The 22539-nt window shown below is 28.3% G+C and overlaps 1 protein-coding gene across 3 annotated transcripts in view; it reads left to right on the forward strand.

The window, feature by feature from the left end:
• LOC111033856 overlaps nucleotides 1–22539 on the forward strand; it is a 31011-nt gene that overhangs the window by 5293 nt on the left and 3179 nt on the right. Inside the window, exons 1-2 of one of the 3 annotated variants that reach the window (XM_022314793.1) lie at nucleotides 5632–5788; nucleotides 10620–11694. The exons of 1 other annotated variant lie outside the window; for it this stretch is intronic. In XM_022314793.1, coding sequence (XP_022170485.1) covers nucleotides 10620–10979 — 360 coding nt within the window. In that variant the 5' untranslated portion in view covers nucleotides 5632–5788 and the 3' untranslated portion in view covers nucleotides 10980–11694. Of the gene's footprint in view, nucleotides 1–5631; nucleotides 5789–10619; nucleotides 11695–22539 lie in introns of those variants that run through there. One more of the 3 variants, XM_022314792.1, reaches the window with a different exon arrangement.

Below are 22539 nucleotides of genomic sequence, written 5' to 3' on the forward strand. Positions count from 1 at the left end.
ATAAACCAAAATCGATTTTTTCTAAAACTGGTTCAACGTAAAAAATTCCATTTTTTCCTTAATTTTTTGTTTGTTTTTCCTTTCGCTTTTGAAAACTATTTGGAATTTTAAATTTTGACCTCCAGAATACACCAACTAGATTCACTTTCCTACCAGAAAAGTTGCTGTTGAAGAAAATCGAAGCATTTTACCGTGATGATAAACACACACAAAAAAAAATAAATATAAAAAAAACACTCATCATTGTAAAATCAATACATTCATAGCTGAGCTCAGCATTTAAAAAACTGACAAGAAAGCTTGCAACTTGCATAAAAAAATGCCATAGTACACAAAACTATGTAATTTTCGTAGGTTATATACGATATATTTTAAATAAAACTTCTTTAAGATATTATGAAATCAAAAAAAAAATTCGAAACTCTAAAAAATAAAACATAATTATAATCAATGTTGATAATGTATGATTTATTAAAATTTAAAATATAAAAAATATGCTCGATACTCCAATAAATAGGTAATAATAAAAAAACATTCAAAATAGTAATCCCATTTAAGTTAGTAGATCCATTTTTTTATTACAAGTGCATGTGTATGCTCAAGTTTAAAACCCATTTAATTATTTATAACCTTATTTGGTATAAAGAACTCGTTATACGGATTATTATTTCAAATGGAATTTTTTCTATTTAATTCTAAGCAAGTCAGAGATCTTATTCTTGCATACTTTTTTGGATAGTATAAACCTTTGAATATTTGTGTTTTTCATATTGATAAATTAACTATAGTTTTATCCAAATGTTAATGAAATAAATTACTTACACATTTTTGATACGATGGTTACTATTTTCTTAATGATGTATTTTTATTCTCTATTTTTTTGTCGTGTGGACAAAGTAGTCGAAATAATCCTTTGATTTTTAACTTCAATATGTTTTTCGGTGTTGAAGTGAATCTAGTTGGTGCATTCGAAAAGCTATAATTTACAATTTTTGGTAGTTTTCAAAAGCACCTGAAAAAAACAAAATAAAATTATGGAAAATGTATTTTTTTGTATATTAATTAAATAGTAGTTAAACTGTACTTTGACGAATTACGTTTCGTTTTAGGTGAGATAGTTTTGTACAGGCCTCATTTAATATATTAAATATTTTAATAATGAGTCCTGCTTAGATCACCCTCGTTTTCAGTGATTCACGTTTATGGCCGATGCGTCGATGCGTTTAATTTGATTGAGCATTTTCAATTAAATTGTTGATTAGAAATTTACTCCGTTCCGACCGACTTTAATAAAACACACCACAGAAACGTTATAGTGTTCAATAATGTAGGGTCTAATATAGATTAAATGTATTAAATAAACGCTGTCTGTCAATCCTTCGCCAAAGCTCGACGATAAATCGGGTGCGAGTAATTCGCATTGATCGACGATCCATTTGATGCAACCTAAGTCGATTCGACGGTTTAATTTCCGTCCTGTCGACTCCAATGTAGGCCCCACATATTCGAGCGTTATTACGTTTTCCAAACGTCACACACGTTTAGATACCAATCATTTATAAAAAGTTGATTATCGTCTGTCGAATATCGAAATTACTTTTTTCCACTGGCTACGGCGTACAGGTTGATCAACGGGTAGGATAACGACAGGATTTTCTATTGTTACATTATAAATGGAATATTTTAAATTTTCATTCCACCATCGTATAGAAAAATATAAAATAATCCAATATTATATTGTTTGTATATGGTGTATGTAAATAATATATGGAAGTTTATTTTGTTTATACTGCAGTAGGAAGCAAGTTTTCCGTATAAGGCAAACCTTGTATTCAGGAGTTTTCCGAAACTATTGTTGACATTTAGAATAATTTAATGAAAATAGTTAAGTACCCATATTTATGAGCTGGGATCCCAAAACGTTTGATATTTTTATTATATTATGTTTGAAAATATGTTTATCTTTTAAAAACTAGAGATAACAGTTAAGTCTAGGCTTGAGACGATTTAAGCATCGTACAAGAATCCTTGTTGCAAGTTATAATTTACGTCGTCTCAATGTTGGAATTTCCCCCAAAATATTTTTTTTATAAATATATATGAATACTATTATTGTAGTCCCTTATTTGCACGCATAGCGCTGTCGCATATAAGTACAAAATATTATAATAACAATCCAAAGTGACACTTGCTTCCATTGGACGATTCATGGGTTAACAAGATATAATAGTATTATAATACTGTTTATTAACGAATGCGTTGTTCGCGTCTTGCGACGATAAATGTTTTTCCACTTGTATAATAAAAAATACTGTATAGTAAAGGCGCGTTCCTAATTTAGAATTACTCTGGAAATCTTTACGAGACAGGGATAGAGCAGACACGTTGCCGGCATAATAATTTTATTATTTTTGTAGGACCACCTTAGTTTTCCGGCAGAAAAGCATACAAAATAATAATTGTATTATGTCGATCATAACAATTTAATTAATCGATAATTTTCAAGTATGGAGAAATACAAACCAATATAAGATTTTCATTTATATTTGTTAAAAATAATATTAGCCACTTATTGGTTAATACTAATTAGTATAGGTACATAATAATAATTTAGGAACATAATAAGTTTTTGTAGCTGACCGCTCACTCCTTATCATTACTCTTTGTGCCGTATATTGGTTTGAATTTTTAGGTCGACATTATACATCACATACTGTTCTTAAACTGTGGCATAATATCTAAGACAAAGTCACCCAAATCTAATTTCAGATATTGAAGTGGCTGTGGCCTGTGAGCTAATCGAAATCCTGTCATTCTCACCAAGTGACTTTGCCAACACAAATATTCATAATCCAAATCTTTGAAATTTTTTAGGGTGCGGAAACCAGATAATAAATTATTAACATGTATACACTACTTTACCCATTGTAAAATGTCTGCCCACGTTACCGAGAAATATTATTTGACGTTTACGTCTAGAAACCTTACACAATATTATTGTCTCATTGAAAATTGTATTATCCAATAATATTAATATATATTAGTTATATATTACACTATTATATTCTGAGCGGAGTGATGAATGTATTGATTTTACAATGATGTTTGTTTTGTTTTGTTTTATTTTTGAATCTGTCATCACTTTTTGGGGCAATACAAATGTTCGATTTTCTTAAACAACACGATCTTTTTTGGTAGGAAAGTGAATCTAGTTGGTTATTTGAGGGGGTCAAAAGTAAAAAAATTCTCAATAGTTTTTAAACGCTACAAAAAAGTGTGAAAATACGCGGCTCCTGATTTATTTTTTTTTTTTTTTTTTTTTTTTTTTTTTAATCCTGAGCCCGGCAACTGTGGCCATTAGCTATTAGTAGGTACTGTAGGTTTTTGTATTGATGGTTTGTTGGAACGGTAGGGGGAACACGTGTGTGTTTGTTTTGGCAGAATTTCGAATGGGGCACCCGTAGGTTTCTGCCATGCCCCGGGGGTGGGGGATGGCAGCACTTGCTCTCCGGTCACCGCGACTTGTCCGGAGAAAAATGCCGCCCGGTGGCCGAGGATCGAACCGCGACCGGCTGCGTCGCAGCGGAAGAGTCAGACCACTCGGTCACCTCGTCCCCCTCCTGATTTATTGTTTCAATATCAGTTGGAAAATACTAAAAATACACAGGCACGAATACGTTTTATAAGTATTTAAAGTTCAAATGTTGACAAAATTTATCAGATTGAAAACGAACAAATTATTTTGTAGTTAAATTTTATAAAATGTTCAACTTTTATTCCCAAGTATCAAAAATTTAAAAAAAGTTGCACACAAGTTATTTATACATTCTGCAACCAACAAATTTAAAAAAAATACTTATGAAAAAACTCAGCACTATTATTGAGGTTATTTTGTTATAATTTAAAAATATTATTCGTACTTGAAACTTTTAGAGTATATTATATTTTTTATTCACAATGACTTTTCAAATGTAATTTATTTGGCAAAAATGAATTTAACCTTTTGTAGTACTAATGCTTAATAGTAAAATAAATGACTTTTATCACAATAATATCATCAAGTATATTAAATTACCAAGTAATGTTATAGGCTGACGATCAGCTTCACTCAGAATCATTTTTCGCACACAATGATTTTATATAATTTAATTCAAATTTAACATCAACCATTACAGTGACCTATACTCATAACTTTCTGTATAGTAGAACAACATAGATTGTATGTAGTAATTGTATGGTCTACTATTTAAGTCGTATAATATATTATAATAATTTTGTAGTTCCAGTGTTTAAATCATTTATATTTTAGATAACGGTAGTACTTGGTATAGCTGTGAGACATGTTAGAACATTATGTTATAGGGATGTATAATCGACTTGCTTATCAAATCGTATTTTCGTAGAAATCGGTTTTCGGTATTAATAATTTTTCGAATAGCTTCAAATCTTATATGGTTTTTCTGGAATTACTTGTAGATAAAAGACTACAAGATCCCTCATTAATTTGTATGCCTTTTTATTTGTAAGCCAATTCACAGATGAACTTAATATTGACTAGTCATTTTTTTCAAACTCATTGCTGTTAAATCCCATATGCTAGATAACAATTCTAGATCTCGCTTTTTTTAAAGTATTTAACTACATGTAATTTGATATTTTAGAGCGATCAGCATATGTATAGTTGAACGGCACAGTTGTATTGGAAGTATAATACTTATGAATATGATAACTATTGATTATATTATATTTAAAATCCGTTTATGATTATCGAATTTTTGTAAAAATCACATTTTCAGAATCTATAATGTATTAATGTGACATAACGAAGTATGAAATAAAGTTGTAGTTAGTTGTAGTTCTTTCGATTTAATATAAAAATATAAGTATTAGCAACGTGAAACTATTATTTATAATTTATATGCACAAGTGCATTTTTAAAACATTTAAATTAATTTTAAGCTATTGCTTATTTATTATAACAACATGAACACAAATTTTTGGGTTGTATTGACTCAAAAGTTAAGAACAAAAGTCAATTATGTATATGTATAATAGCTATTATAATAATTAGATATTAATGATATAATAAATTCAATGTTTTCGACAAAAATTAAATGACACCGGCCTTAATATGAAATTCTTAAGTCTTTATTTGCAATTTGCAATACAATTATCGATACTATATATTATAACATAAAGTTTTGTTTCACTGGTTTTATCCATACAGAACGTTTTCGTAAAAAAAATTAAACTGTCATAATTATTATATTATTTAGATTTCTATACAATATGTAATTTTTTTGAGTTTTCTATTCTTTAATAGAAATTATTCATAATTCTTTGGATATATTTGTAGTACTTTAGTGCAGTTATCGTGCTGCTGCGATTAAGTAATTATAAATACGATATGATAAACACACAATCATATCTATAATGGAGTATTTTTTTTAAAAAAAGGCGTTTCACTTGAGATAATATTGTTGACATTTATTTTCGGGTCGTCAACGCCAGCTGGTTTCGTTTTCTAAAAATCTACTGGTGGTTAGTGGTGCTAGTGAGTGGGAGTGATATGGGGTGGGTGGCAATCAATAAAACCGAGCGCGAAGGCCCAGCACCGCAGCGTTTCACTCCATCAGCAGCTGCAGCAGTATCAGTGCTAGCCATTTGCAGCAGTCGTAGTCTCAATTCGGCACACGAAGACATCTCACGGGGTTGGCAGAACTTACTACTGCAGCAGTGAAGGTTAATAACTAGCAGAGGTCTATCCGACATTCCAACAACAGTGCAGGTGGGTTTTTGCTCCTCACGGCTCTTTTATATTATAAATATACCTATATATATATATATGTATATACATAATACTGTTTTCGTCTGCCTTATTCACCGACCGGCAAACATGTTTTTATTATTATTTTTATTCTTACTACCTACTATGTTTGTAATTTTGTGAGGGTGTGGTCACACAAACCCTTGTGATCCCCTGGGGCACGGAAAATAAATCTTTTTTGTAATGTTTGCTCATTATTTGTGTATCATATTAAACGATAAAATATGTCACCCCGCTACCGATGATAACATGATATATTTCTTTCGGGTTAACTGTCTGTTTCTGGGCAGTTTTTGTGGACTTATCAGAAATTTTAATCACATCGCCAAGTATGAATTCCATCGATTAAACCTTTTTTATTCTTAAGTAAATTCCACTGATATTCATTTTTGCCAAAAACTATTTATTTTAATAACACACATTTTCTTCCACATTTAAGACTAAAATTAATTATACGACGAGTTAAAAAAAATGTTTCGATTTTTTGATTACTTTATCGTACAGATAATGAATTATGATAGACGGTAGATTTACTTTTGTAAAGTTGATATTCTATTCCGATTTAGCGTCTAAAGAGAAATATTAGTAGTAACAAATAGATAATTATAATTAGAAAATTTAGTTTTTATTTATTAACTTTTTATCATATTTACATATTAAATATTTGTATGTATAATTGTTCTTAAATATTTGGATTTGATTTTTTGTATACTATCGGTTTAATTTATACTTATTTAGTACCAATCAGTTAAATTTATAGTTATTTTTTCTGTTCAGAAAATGTACTAGCGGAATTTATATGTTATAATCTGACCCTAAGCCCTTCTTTCTGAAAAACAATATTTCATATTTGAATAGACTGCATATGTGGGTGGGTGGTCGAATCACTTCAGCGTGGCCGTTATCCGAGTATAGTGTGTAATAATACCCTGTAGAGTCGTTCAGTCGTGTTTCGATAATATATAATAGCATACTTCATGACAAGGGATTATAAGTATTCGAGTTTATATCTTTGAGGCGAAAGGAAAATATTAGACAAATAGAAACTCATTTTGTTTCATTCGAATATAAAATTAATAATACATTATCAAGTATGATAAATAAAAGGGAACAGCAGTAGACATGACTTTATCGGGTATTATTATTGTCTACAACGGTTCTATAAAACAAATTAAATGCAATATATTTACCACTACCGACCACCTATTATGTATCTGCACGTGTACTGTTTCAATGACCTTAAAATATTATGATAGTTAAACTTAACTACGAAATATTAATAAATAATAAACTAATAATATTACTATATGTTATATAATAATATTTTAATGATGATATTAAGTATTAATACTCAAGAATAGTTTAATGAATAACTCGGTTTTAAAACCGAAATTGTTTCATTCACGAATCGGAAGTATTGTAATGTTGTCAGCTCGCTCAATATTGTTCTTCGCTATATTAACCGATATACATTCACTACAAAAATTTTAAATAATTTACCTATGGTTAAACATTTGATTTACACACTTTTAAATTTATTAAAATATATGTGTTTTTTCAAATAGAAATTTAAAAGTATGCTTCACCATTTCAAAATGAATAAAACCTATGGTTACACAATAATTAAATATGTACCATTTTTGAGAATTTTAGTAGAAGTACCTATAGTACAAACAAAAAAACTTCAGCATCGACAATGATAATTACCTATGATTGTCTTATACAATAAAAACAAATTAAGTTAAATTACTCTTCGAGTATAAAATCACTATGTAGGTTCTGTTTAAAAAATAATAAAACAAATTTACTATTAGATAAGACCAAAATCTCATAAAATGTATAATTGTAAATATAATATATGTTATTTGTTGACCATTTTGATACCGTTCTATTCCGCATAGTTTCCGATTAATGAAAAATACATATTTGATTATTTGTTTACTTCATCGAATATTACGTAATATTACCTGTGTAAAGTACTATTTTAATAATTCATATTACAAGCATAGTACATACATATTATTATTATAAAACTCCCGTTTTATCATGTTATTCACTATTGTTGGTACTTGGGCCGTAATATTATTATGTTAATATATTATTCTAACTAATCGTGATTTACCTACACGTATAAATTTATACTTGTTTATAAATAATAAATATATTATAATTATTTAGTTTGATGTCAAATCTCCTAAAGAACACAATAAATATGTACGATTCACGTCATGTAAACGATTAGGTAATATAATATAAATGACCGAATGAAAATATATACAATATAAAATTCAGCATATTATGATGAATAAGTGACCTAAAAATTGGTCGTAAAATATTATGTAATATGTATACAATAGGTACAATAGATATTATGTTATAAATTATAATAGAAATAGAAGAGAAATAAATCATACCATCTGTAAGTCGAACATCAAATGTAATATACTTATCTTTCTATCACTTTCTAGCAATATCTGAATCTGTTCACTGACTTTGTGTATTTAAATATCTCTATTTTCTCTATTTTAAATGACGAATATAAAATGTACAGTAATGACGAACAGTTAAATGAGAAAAATCAATCATCAATATAATGAATATATGTTATCACTTATCATACATTCATATTTACCACGCATTCAAAGGTGGGCAAGTTAATGTGAAAATAATCATCTCAAGTTAAGTGAAAAGTTAATACGGAAAAAAATATTAACTTAACTCAGTTTAAAAGAAGTGAATCTACATTTTTTAATTAGTATATAGATCACATAAGGTTATTCGTAATATTATATCATTAGTTTATAATTAAACTTAATATGCTTGCAATATTTTTTTTACAGTTCAAAGTTTAAAGTTTATAATTTGTCTTTTTAGATTAAATTATCGAAAACTTTCAAAAATAATTAATTTTTAAGCTTTATGTATAACAATTATTATATGTAGGTACTGTATAATAGGGTAAATCCGGGCTTAATAAGGACAGTACCATTTTTAATTTAATAAATTGGATCTGTTTTATGATGTTGAAATTTTTAAATTAAAAACATTGTCGCTAAATATTATTGGTAGGTGTTTTGAATGAAAAATGTACATTGGTCCATATCACATACCTCCATAAAATATTGATACTATGGAAGTAAACGATTATATATAATAGTATATTTAATGAGTTAAAAACATTTTTCGATTTCTTATAATAAGGTTATCTTATCTTATCCATCGACGCTAAAGCTATAAAAATCGATTTATTCACAAACTGCAGATACCCATACAAAAATTAATATTTTTGTCGTCGTTGGTAGGATTTTTAAAATATTTCCGTGGCCTAATTAGTCTGTCAATTTCAAATAGATTTTTAATTGCAGCTTTAGAATAGACGATAAACCACTATTAAGATTTACGAGAAAATCGATACCAAAATAAAAATAATCAACTCTTTATAAATTCACATTTAGATAAAACTGTCTGTCTATCAAATAGTACGAGCAACATAAATATTTTAAACGTTTTCACTACCTATCCAAATGAGTATGTAAGAATAAAACTTTGTTTGATCCGAATCGAAAAAAAATATTATTTTAAATAATAATATAATGAGTTAAGTCATCTTCTTACCGTAATAAATTATTATGTTAGAATAACAAATTAAGCAAACGCCTGTGATTGTACTAATAAATTGATTTTTAAACTTTACGCATGTGCATTATTTCATATGTCCTAATAGTCATACATTTACAGTCGTTTGTTTCATGACGTGATACAAGACCGTCGCTAGAAAAATATTTAGGGGGGGGGGGGTGGTTGAGTATAAAAAATATGTTATATTATATAATAAAATATGAAAATCTAGGCCTTAGCCAGACATTCCGGGGGGAGGGGGGGTTGAACCATTGAAATGGTACATATTATTATTATCATCACCACACTTTCAATATCAATTGTTATTGGAATTTAGCTGATACATTTACAAGGCTCGAGTCAATTTTGCCACATAAGATGTGAATTAATAACAAAATAATATTTCTAATTTCAACATAATATTGTTTTATTATTAGTCAACTGAAATAATATTACTTATTTGTTGTGTACCTACAATTATTTCAAAAAGTAGCATACATTTTTTAATTTTTACTTTTAGTACATTTTATTATATTTTTTGAAATTTATCTATTAAAATAAATTTGATTGATGAATAAATTATAAAAAAAAATTCTATTTTAATTGTTTTAGAGTTGCTCAAATTACATAATGCCTTTGTAAAAAAACTTATGTGGGGCATATTACAAACTTACAAAATGTAAAAATGTTCAGATGTATAAATTACATACGCTCATGTTCTAGCCTTATTTTAATAAGTAAGATCGTATATTATCTGAATCATCTATAATCTTCAATTTATACCATAAACGGCGTTGTCATTGGGCCGTTATTCAATGTAATGTTCTAGTTGTGTGTTCTTAGTTCTTACACATTATTTGTTACATTATATAGTAATAATACGTTGTATATACGAATAATACGGTATAATATTACCTATACAATAAAACGCATTATTACTAAAAACTATGCCAATACACATTTAGATAGGTAATGGCTAATGATGAATGCGTAATATTATTTCCTTGAGTTAGGTTCAGGAATTCTTAGCTTTTATAAATGCAATAATTGGTGTTTTTCGCTATTCAAAATAAATGTCCAAATGTCCTCGTACATGCAAATGAAACTAAAATTCCTTCCCTCCACCTTTTCAAATCCGGTACTGATAGCATGTTTATATGATATTGTATCACAGATGTCTAACAACACTGGAAACAACGATTCGATGGCAACTCGGGAGGAAGCGAGCAATGGTGCAGAAAATGGCAGAGGCATGAGCCGTCGCCGTCGCCGTCGCTATTCGAATGGTCGACGTGAAGTAGAAGTATGTGGATGTTTGCATACAGTTGCTCGCGGTTTCTTCTCAGGGCAGAATGGAAGCAGAGTGCCTACATATAAATTCACTAGTTACCCTTCAGACCCATCAATAATTTACATCGATCTGACTAATTCCGATGGAGAAGATGAGATTAATGATGACACAACGAGCAACTTCTACAATGAAGGTGACGTCGTAGATGAAAGTGACGAACCGATGGGGATAAATCGTGAATAATCGTCTCCGAATTTTTATCTATTCAAAATATATTTTATATTATTATACTCTTATTAGATATATCTATTATTATGAACCCGATAACAGTCCTCCGAGAGTAATTCCCACTCGTCCACTTCGCCGCGGCCTGACAGTTAAAATATTATTATGTGTATGATTACAGGTATAATAATATGTGTTTGTATGTATGTGCAGCGTGCACAGTGTAAGTTAATATACAATTTCAGTTACAACGTTACTGGTACATACTACATCACTGCACATAATACATATTATATATAAATATTATAATGATAGGATTTTACAATAATGTCAAGAGTTGAATATTTTAAAAAGATCTATGACGGTCCAGCCGTGTATTGTAAACATAACATAATAATATTATACATCATAATAACATTTTATACAAACATCCGTTCCGCCATACAACGATCAGACCACCATTTTATTCTTTTACACATACCTACATAATATGTAGAACCAGATAATATTATCATCACAACAAGTAATAAAATAAAAATAATAGTATCATTGTCCATTGAGTAGGTTTATATTGTAATATTAGTATATTTTACAATACATACACAAATACTCAATGATATTATGCTACTAACATTTTTGCCATGTGTACAAAATATTATATTATAATGTTGTTAAACATGTTTTACTTGTACTTATATCAAGCTCAAAACTAATAGGGTGTTTTTTCACAATTATCTGCTTATAATATATTATATATAATATGTATCAATCATTATTATTATTATTATACCTATCATATTATATTATACTACTTCATATTATATTATACTACTGTAGTTGATTTTTTTGACTTTATTTTTCATACAAACTATCCTATGGCGAAATTATACCTACGACTCCACCCTTTGTAGAAACTTGAGTACATCACCTGTACTAAAAACATGATTGGCTAACCCTAACTTAACGCATGGCAGTCAGAAGTTTAAGGGTGGTTTGTTTGTCTTATGACGTCATGTACCGTACATGGTTATAATCACCAGAGCTGTGAATGTAACGAATTTGCTTGTTTCTTCAATACTTCGTTAAACGAATTAAGTTTAATATAAACTAATTTTAGATTTTAGTTATTACTGGCTTAAATACGAAATACTATTTTGAATGTTTTTTTCATTAGTCTTTATTTGAGAATTGAGCATATTTTTCATATTTTAATATATTTTACCAAAAAACATAGTACAACAATTTTTTTTTTATTTATAAGAGCTTTAATTTCTATTATTTGTATTATATTTTAACGAGAGTTTTAGATTCTGAGCGTAGAGATTAATGTATTGTAGGTATAAATTACCTTGATACGTGAGTGCTTTTTTTCTGTCATCAACATTTGGTGTGGTTAAAATTCTCCAATTTTCGACACAAGCATCTTGTCTAATAGAAAAGTGAATCTAGTTGGTAAATTCAGGAGATCAAAATTCTCAGTATTTAGCTTCGGAAAAAAAACAAAAAAAGTTAATTAATGATGAAAATTTTTACTCGAAATAAATTAAAAATGTATTATATATTTTTGGTGTAGTTCAAAAACTAATAGTATCACTTGACATTTTCACCAAATATTTATATTAGGATTTTAAAATATACTGTACAATTCTTTAAAAATATTTCCCCTTTTTTTCGAGCTCTTTATAGCCTTAACATTTTTTTGTAAAATTGTTTGAAATTATAGTGCATAAAAATGTTTTTACTTAGTAAAAATGATTGAAAATTTAGTGCAAAGATCCTCGTAAGTGTTTTTTAAAGCAGTTCAAAAATATTTAAGATACACAGGCACGACTATTTCATATTTTTTGTATGTATTTAAAGCTCAAATTTTGACAAAATTCATCCAAATCTTGAAAACTTGCAAATTATTTTTCAATTAAAAATTAATAATATATTTTTATTTTATAGCTAACATTAGAAATTTTAGTCGAAGATTGCCAACAAGTTTCCATACTTTTATCAAAAAATTAAAGGTAACCTTACAGTTCATTGAGTTTTTGTAATCGTTTGATTTTTAATTTTGTACAATATTTGATATTCTTCAATTTTTGATTAACATACAGTATGATAGGATGATATACCATCTCCACTCAGAATTGGTATTGTATTCAATGAATTATCATTGATTTCAAATCAAACACATCTATAAAAATGAAATACTTGTCAACTACCTACTTGTCCATCTATATTTAAAATAATTTATATCGTATTAAATATTCATTAATATTTGTATCATAAATTAAATTTCCTTTCATACTTTGCCATTTTTTAATGCTTACTTATCAGTTTTTATATTAAAAAATACAAATTCTTGAGATAATTCTGGGTACCTACGTATGAAAGTGCGTAATACAATTCGAATGTAATAGTCGTCTCTGCTTCCAGTACGTAAACTATACAATATTATACATAACAATATATAAGACTCAGGTCCACTATCTAATTATAAATGTTTTATGATACATATTACCTAGGAATAAAATATAATTTATAAAATCTATTACTACAATATTTTTACTACAGCATTAAAATGCAGTTTTATACAATTAAAAAAACAGGGAGTCTACTTATCACTCTGCTATATAGTAGATTTATTTAAACACACCTCGTCATTATAAGAACGTTACTGCAGAAAATGGATGTGTTAAATTAAAAATGATAAATCATTGTATGTGAAAAATAATTTTGAGCGGAGACGAAGTGTCAGCGTTTATTTTGAAGGATATTTTATATAATTTATTTATATTATATACCTACTATAAGTTGTACGATAAGTTTTAATCTAGATAAAACATCATAGTATTTAGATAGGTATACTAAAATAATAATAATTATGATAATTTTTTATGGACATCAATAGTAGGTATAAAATATTATTGTTATTATAAGTGATCAGTACCAACGTACAGTATAAATAGATATTTGGACTCTTGGTATCAATAGATTTAAAGAAGTCTAAATATTGTTTTATTAGTAATAACTAATAAATAGCAAAATTTCCTTGAGTATAGAAAATAATAATCCTTTAATTTTAATACATAATTTTATAATTTTATAAATATTTTTTTGAACTACAATATAAGAACTAAAATTATTACAGGAAAAAATATATTTAATTAAAATAAACAATTTTATCAAAATTAGAACTTCAAACGTCTTTAACAACACTGTGCAAATGTATTTTTATGTTTTTTGAATACCGTGAGCATATAAATTATGAATAATATTGTAACATTTTTCAACTTAATAAGCTATTTTAATTGAAAATCGTATACTTTTTTAACACTAATTGTATAATTTACAAATGTTCGTAGTTTTGTTAACACTTACTCTTCAATCTAAAAAATTCGTAGTTGATAATATTAGGTATTTTTGGAATTTTTAGATTTCTATTAAAAGTACAACTTATGAAAACGTTTTAAATATATGTACGAATATATTTTCTATGGAAAAAATTGAAAATTACTATATTAATAAAATAATTTGTATATGTCAATTAAAGTATAATAGTTTAATGTTTCAAGTATCTACGATTAATTGTTCTTTTAAGTATAACAAAATAACAAAAATTGTTGGATTAGAAATTGTTATAAGCATGTATAGGGTTTGGTAAGGTTAAATATCCAATGTCGTTTAAATCTAAATTACAAACACTCATACATGGTATGTGGCTTTAAGCAAGTTTTTCTTATAATTTCAGCTGGAAATATGTATGAGGAATATTGTATTAAGTGCTCAATTAAAATCTGCATGACTTTTTAATTGCCTGCCAACCTTTGTGATTTTGATGAAATTCAACATTTTAAGACGTTTGTAATAAAATCATGACGATCGATATTCGAACATTTTTCATTGCTGTAAAAATAACTCACGAGGAATCTCAAAAAAACATTGTATTAGCATAATATTCAGTACTTTTATTGTTTTATTACCTATTTATTAAAATGGCAATAATGTTTGGATACAAGGACTGGCAACAATAACACTTATCGTAGATACACCAATGATTTTTCACCACTGTGATGTACACACGTACCTAGAAATATTATAAAAATAAAAACTGTAATGTACAAACAGACCAGTGACCTGTTTAGTTTTTATACGATAAAATATCTACCCAACAAATGTCTGCTGTGGGTAGGATCATCAATATAACCTACCTATTAAGTAAAAATGTTAAATAAACGTGTTACGATGAAAAAAATATTAAAACTGTTGAGCGTGTTTTGGAACGTCGAGATTACAGGCCGTCTTTGTACCTATACAATATATTATATTAGATATTATCGTCTCATTATTAATCTCTCAAACTCGTATTAAAAACTTGTCGTGGTCGTGACTACTTTTTTTTTTAAATGTAATCCGTTTTACTTTTTTATAAACCATTAAAATGCATTCAAAGTGAATTCTTCCTATAAAAATGTTTAATATTAGACGCCGATGACACATCATGGTATTATTATAGTTATGTGATATACTGTGTATATACTTTTTACAGTTAATTGTAGGTAATTATTAGGTAGGTACACGTTGTACGTTATTTATTATCTAGGTGTCAAAAATGAGAAAAATATGTATAATGTAAATTAAAATAAAAATAAACTTACATCTTACTTTTAAATAGTTTTTGAGCAGTAATTTAATATTACGTTTAACGTTTTTTCAACATTTCACTTTCAACTGATTATAAGGCATTTGCATAACATCGACGTAATTAAGTTATAATATTGTATCTACTATAACTGTAATAATCATAAAACTATGAAATTGTAGAGTTTGCATTGTCCTATAATGGTGATGACTGATGAGACACAAAAAAATTAATAACGCACATCATTATTAATTGTAAGATCAATATTATATACATTGCTCCGCTTCGAATCTAAAATAGCGTCCATATAATTTTGCACTGTATTGTTCATGAAAAAAATGTCGCTGAACAATTTTATCAAAATACTGTGTTTGTTAAACATGAAAATATTTCACTACGGTAAAAATATAAAAAATAATTTACATTTTTCTTCTGACATTTTATAATTATTGATTAAATATTAAAGTCGTCTCATAATATTTTAAAAACGTATTTTCTGGCCTTATTTGAATATTATGCTAAATTGTTTATTCTTTATATCGTATATAGTATAGAGTCTTATCATAACCATTGTCGTAATTGGCTTGTCATTCAATCGAATGATCTAATTATGTGTTATTAGTTATTACACATAATTATTTGTTCTGTTCTACCAACACAGCAAAAATACCTAGTTAATAATTACATATGCCTACGTAAATAATATTATTTATATACATTTGTACAACAATATTATAAGAGTTGAACATTTTAAAAATATCGATTACAGTAGCGATCTATCAGCTGCTACACTGACGTATTTTCGATGACGCAACGCAATATATTCATTTACGTCATAAAATAAAATCCAACCGGCCACAGAACGAACCGCCCACGGCTGGTTGCAAACATACTGACACACCGAATAATATAATGTACTATAAATTATAATACGATATTGTAATATAATCATTGAGTGTATAAGTATAATATAATATAATGTAATTAGTATATTTTACAATATATTATAATATTATACCTTATGTTATTTAAGAACTAAAATGTTTGTCTTAAAGGTATACGTATTATATTATAATGTTATTTGTATATAGGTATGTTTTACTTGTATATTGAGCTCAAAACTAAAAGGCTGTTTAAAAAAAATATTTATTTATTTATTTTTATATAAGCTTCGGCAACTGAGGCCATTAGCTGTAGATTGTGTGGTACTGTAGGGTTTGGGACTGTAGGGGGGGGGGGAACACGTGTGTGTTTTTTGTTTTTGGCAGAATTTCTATTGGGCACCCGTAGGTTTCTGCCATGCCCGCTTGGGGGATGGCGGCACTTGTTCTCCGGCCACCGCGACTTGTCCGGAGAAAAATGCGGCCCGGTGGCCGAGGATCGAACCGCGACCGGATGCGTCGCAGCGGAAGCGTCAGACCACTCGGTCACCTCGTCCCCCAAAATATTTATTATTATCATGAATCAATGATACAATTATCTAACTGCTCACGTGTGGTTATATCATTATATCAATCGTACAATAATGATTAATTTTACTATCAAAATTCATAATTCATAATATCATATTATGCTATTACATACCTATTTAACTGTTCACTTATCCATCTACTCATCTTTAAAGTATCTACACATTATAATATTGGTTTGTTATTAATATTTCTTCGTAAATGGAATACTGTGTATCCAATTAAAATTATTCACATTTCTCACATATTATAAATTATAATCGAGTGTCTTGATTTTTATTGTTTTTCCTCCAAACTACCGAACGCTTAAATCATACCTAATAGACTTCGTCCCTCTATTTAGAGCGAAGTAACAATAACACGTATATTAAATAACAAGAGAGATCGCACATAAGTGCTGCTACATTTTGTATTGAAAGTGCCGACATGGACGTATAAAATAGCATATCGTATATTATATGGATAGGTATACCATCTCCTCTGTAGGTATCTCGCATCATACCGCTGTCATAAACACAGCTAGCGCATACATGTACACAAAATTAAAGTGTTTGTATTTTATCTATGAAAATATATTTTAGTAATTATTGTTTTCAACTTATTAAGTTGTGATCATTTTTAGCTTTTTGAGATTTTCAATACCAAAATCATGTATTAAAGTAAAAATGTTCGAGTGTGGGATATTACCTTATTTTTTTGGGTAAAAATGTCTATGTAGGGGATTATAGTACTTTTGGTTTTCAGGTAAAAATATAAAAAGGTTATTCGTGTAGGAGTTAACATGCGGCCGGACAAAAGTCCAATGGTAGGTACCGACCGATGACAACTCCTCATTCTTGCCACACCGTAGTAGACGCCTATAAAATTATGTGTATAAAAAATGATTAGACGAATAATTAAGATCACGAAAACTACAGTAATAAACTGTTTGTGTTAGTGAAAAACTATAGTTTAAAAAAAATAATAATTGTATAGACATTGAGGCAGCACAAAAAATACAATATGTATTCAGGAATATAATTATAAGGTAGGTAGGTAAAGTCGGCGAAGTACTTTCGGGTGGATAATTTATAGGTTTTCCTTTTCTACATTATAGGTGACAGTTATTCAAATAATAGTAGTGTATAACAGTGTACCATTATTTATATAATTGACTATTAATTAAATATCGAGTTAACATTCATACGGTGTGATATTTTTGATTTATTTAAATGAATTCTTTGGAATGAAAGACGAGGGTTGTAACAATGCATATATTATGTGCCTTATATTATAGTCTATACCTATTACAATGTTAATTTTAAATTCATAACTCAATATTCTATTGTTATTTAGGTATCGACGTGTTATTTATTTTTATTCATTTTACAAATTGTATCATATATTTTTTTTCGTTTTATATTTTGGGAATTCAAATTAATTTGTACATAAGAAGCCATAACTAATAGATTTTTACGTTATTACTATTATTGCTGTGTTACTGTGGTAGTGTCACTATACACAATCATTTAAATTTAATTGTCCTAAAATTATATTTCCATTTAAACCTTCGACGTTTTTATTTCTTATACACGCAAATAATGATAATAATAGAAATAATGGTTTATACTTTACCTCAGTTTTTTTAAAATTTAAATGCGGTTGAAATAAATACGTAGACACATAAAGTTAATGATATTTTTAAATCACCTTAAGATCAGGGGCTACGCCTTAAAATGTTTTTTTATATACATATATTATGCAATATAATAATAATATGTTCTTTTTTTCTTCTTAATAATAATTAATTACGATTAAGTCTAAAAAAATCATTTACAACAATATTCTTTATAGGTGGCGTCGTATTATAGGTACCTACTCGTGCGTATGGTGTTTGGCGCATAAATATAACGTGTACCTAAATCGAAATGTCGAATGGTTTAGTGTAGAAATATTCTAATTTTTAATGCGAAGGCTCGTAAGTATATAATATGTATATACATACATAGGTACACGTTATTTAATTTATTCATTTCAAAGAAAGTCGATATCGTCTGAAAGATTTAGTTTTTAGTAATTCTACATTTCTACTACCTACCTATATAACTACACTGAATAGTTTACCACATTAAGTGGTCTCGTACAAACGCATTTAAAAGGTTGTTTGGTATTGGATCAGAATCACGAGACGTCGCGATTCGAGGGTTCCCGCGATGCCGGACGCACTCTACATAACGCGACGTCCAAGTAATACATATATTATAATACTACACATAATAATATACGTATCGGCCATAAAATCTGTGAGTATAATATTATACATTCCTATACCCATGCCTACGTGACGAAAAAGCATAAATCAAACGGGGACTACGGGATAGCATAATATATACTTACTATCGTAAAAGTAAATGTAAATAAAATTACAACAAAATATAGAGAGAAGATGATAGCTGGATAATAATATTATTATATAAGAGAAAACAAAAATAAAAATAGGACGTCATCGAGAGCGTGTGCCTATAATATTATAGATATCTGCTCACGAAATGATTTAGTCTTTCCACCGAAGTATTGTTATACTAATTTAAATAGTGAACGCGTTCACGGTATAAGATCATAAACCATAATAATACTTTATAATATTATGTTATATTATTAGCATTGATTAAACTTATAAAACTGATTATATTAAATTATATTAATTCAGTGATAATGATATAATAAATACCTGCACTAAATTCTGTATTTTGATCTTGTTAATTATTTAGGTTGGTTTAGTGGTATAAGTATGTAATAATATTGTCCTTCGCCATAGTGTTCCGTACTTGACGGCTTTGAACACTGGAGACAGCGGTGTAACACAATTATGCTCCATGAAAGGTGTTGTTCTTTTAACAATATTTTAAAATACTTACAATACTTAAAAATACAGTCGGACTTGGTTAACTACTTAACTCTAAATTGAAGTTAAAATGTTGAAGTATCGATGATTTAGAGTTAAGAAGAGTTTGAACTAACCAAATTTGACTGTATTAATACATGGCATTTTACATATTTGTCATATTTTATTTCAACAATTATGATTACCTATGTAATTAATAGTTTTTAAGTCATGTATTAATATTTAATAGTCTTAAGCAGTGTATTGTGTTAATATTTTAATATTTAATAAATATTTGAATGAAGCCAAAAATTTAATCTCGTTGTCAGTCCTATCTTCTAAGTCTGTAAAATTGGGAAAGAAATTTGTTAAAAGGACGACACCCATAATTTCATAGAGCGCAATAGTGTTGCGTTATTTACAAGTAAAAAGGTAAGACCGGAGGATACGTGTGGCAACGCTTGGAACAGTGGTACTCTACCGTATGTTTGTCACTCTGACAATGAGTTTAAATAAGATATTTCAAGTGGACGATGTAAAAATGGTTTTAAAATTTAATTACGAAATAAATAATACTCGAAGTTATTATAAACGTAATGCCTAGATTGTTTATTATTAAAACAATATTTTAAACAGTCAATACCTTATTTTATTTTATTTTAAATATATTCAATCTGTTTACAATAACAAACAATAAGTAATAATAAAGATAAAAAAATATTTACAAAGACATGAATAACATGAAGAGGAGATCATTCATTAACAGAACCTCAGAAGACTTCTTATTTTGTTTATTTTTTTTATTGTTTAATTTTTAACTTTTTTTCTCTATTTTAGGAGGTCCCTAGGCTAGTTTTTTTTAATCGACGGGAAATTTGTGATAATGTGAGAGTGGACATGTTTTTAATAAGAGGGTTTGAGTGGTTAGTTAATTTGGAGTGAAAATTTGACTATTGGCTTTTAGCAAGTTCGTAAACAGTTTGAATTTTTAGGTCGTTGTGGAGAGCTGCATTTGTTATGTACCAAGGAGCACCGGTGATAAGTCTTAGCGTAATTGATTGAAAGGCTTGGATAGGACGAATATTTGCAGGTTTAGCTGGCCCCCAAATATGGATGCCATATGACCAAACAGGCCTAATAATTAATTTGTAAGTTAATACTTATATAATTATAATGTATAATTATCATAAATTATGATATTATCAACGAAGCTATCGCACCGCCACGATATTTGTCAGTTAACAGATGTACGCGTTTAAATTGTATTATTTTAATATTTAACTAATGATAAAAGAAAAAAAAAATACACAAATACTTGTTCCACCCCACTCCAAAAGGCGTTAATTGGGTACATTTTATTTATTCCTGCCCCCCTCCACGTTTTAATACGAAAGGTATGCCTGGGAAGGCCATATTACTCATATTATATGCTAGTATCTCATAGACAGGTAATTCTATTCAAGTCGAAATATATAATGAGTTAACATTTTTTGAATTGTTCATTAGTCTTTAATGAGGTGGTTTATCCATCAAAGCTACAAAAATCGAATTAAAATTGTCAGACTGCAGATTAAGCCAAACAAAAATTAATACTTTCATTGTCATTTGCAGGATTTTTCAAATATTTGTTGATTTATCATTTAATTCAAATTAAACACCATCTTTACTTCGACCTACTTAAGACGAGGTGCTCTTAAATATAGATTAGCAGTTACCATTTTTTAAATTCAAATTTTGAATTGAATAATAGTTTTACAAAATGTTATACATTTTTTATGATTGAATTATTGTAGTCGCCAGCCTAAATACATAACCGAAAAATGTATACAATGAGAAAGAAATTTATTGTATTTAATTTGTTATACATAAGTTGAAAAAACTGTTAAGTCTATTATTTACCGGTTTTGTGGCGAGATATTAAAAATGTATAGCTATGTATAATCATGATAGCGGGAAAATACCTAGTTATTTTAACTACATATTCTAGTTGAGATTCAAAAATGATTTTAAAATTGTTAAACGAAAGACATTATCTCGAATACTTGACCAAAAACCCGAAATCCCTGTGTAAGTGTATAATGTGTTCGCTTGTGTACGTCATGTTATACTTACATATATCTACTGCGCTTTTAACCACTAGTAATATACCACATTTACCGAGGCAAACACGTCTCTCAGCTATAATAACAACTGTCATCATTTTTATATTTACTGACCACGATAGTGGTTGACAAAAGGATCGACGCCGCCTGTGGCCGTTTCGGCGCCAAGCGTTATATACATATACTGCACGCATATATACAGTGAATAGCAAATACCCAACGTTAATATAATATTATTTTGTAGGTCTTTCTTATCGTCCGGCCGCCTGTAGGGCAGCTGCAGAAGCCATACACCAAGCCTATGCGATAGTATCGTTGTTATTGTGTTGTCCCTCACAAAACACTTGTGGGGTGTTTTTTTTTCTCAGAAAGGTTGTTCCAATAATTGCATCACTATATATTTGTGTGTATATGGTAATGGTGCAATTGGACGAGGGATGTTTTTTTTTCAAATATATTTATTTTTCGAGGAACGAGCTATTCGTATACTGTATATACGTTTTACAATTTTGCT

The sequence above is a fragment of the Myzus persicae genome, unplaced genomic scaffold (genome assembly GCF_001856785.1).
Source record: "Myzus persicae strain clone G006 unplaced genomic scaffold, MPER_G0061.0, whole genome shotgun sequence".
Classification (NCBI taxonomy): domain Eukaryota; kingdom Metazoa; phylum Arthropoda; class Insecta; order Hemiptera; family Aphididae; genus Myzus; species Myzus persicae.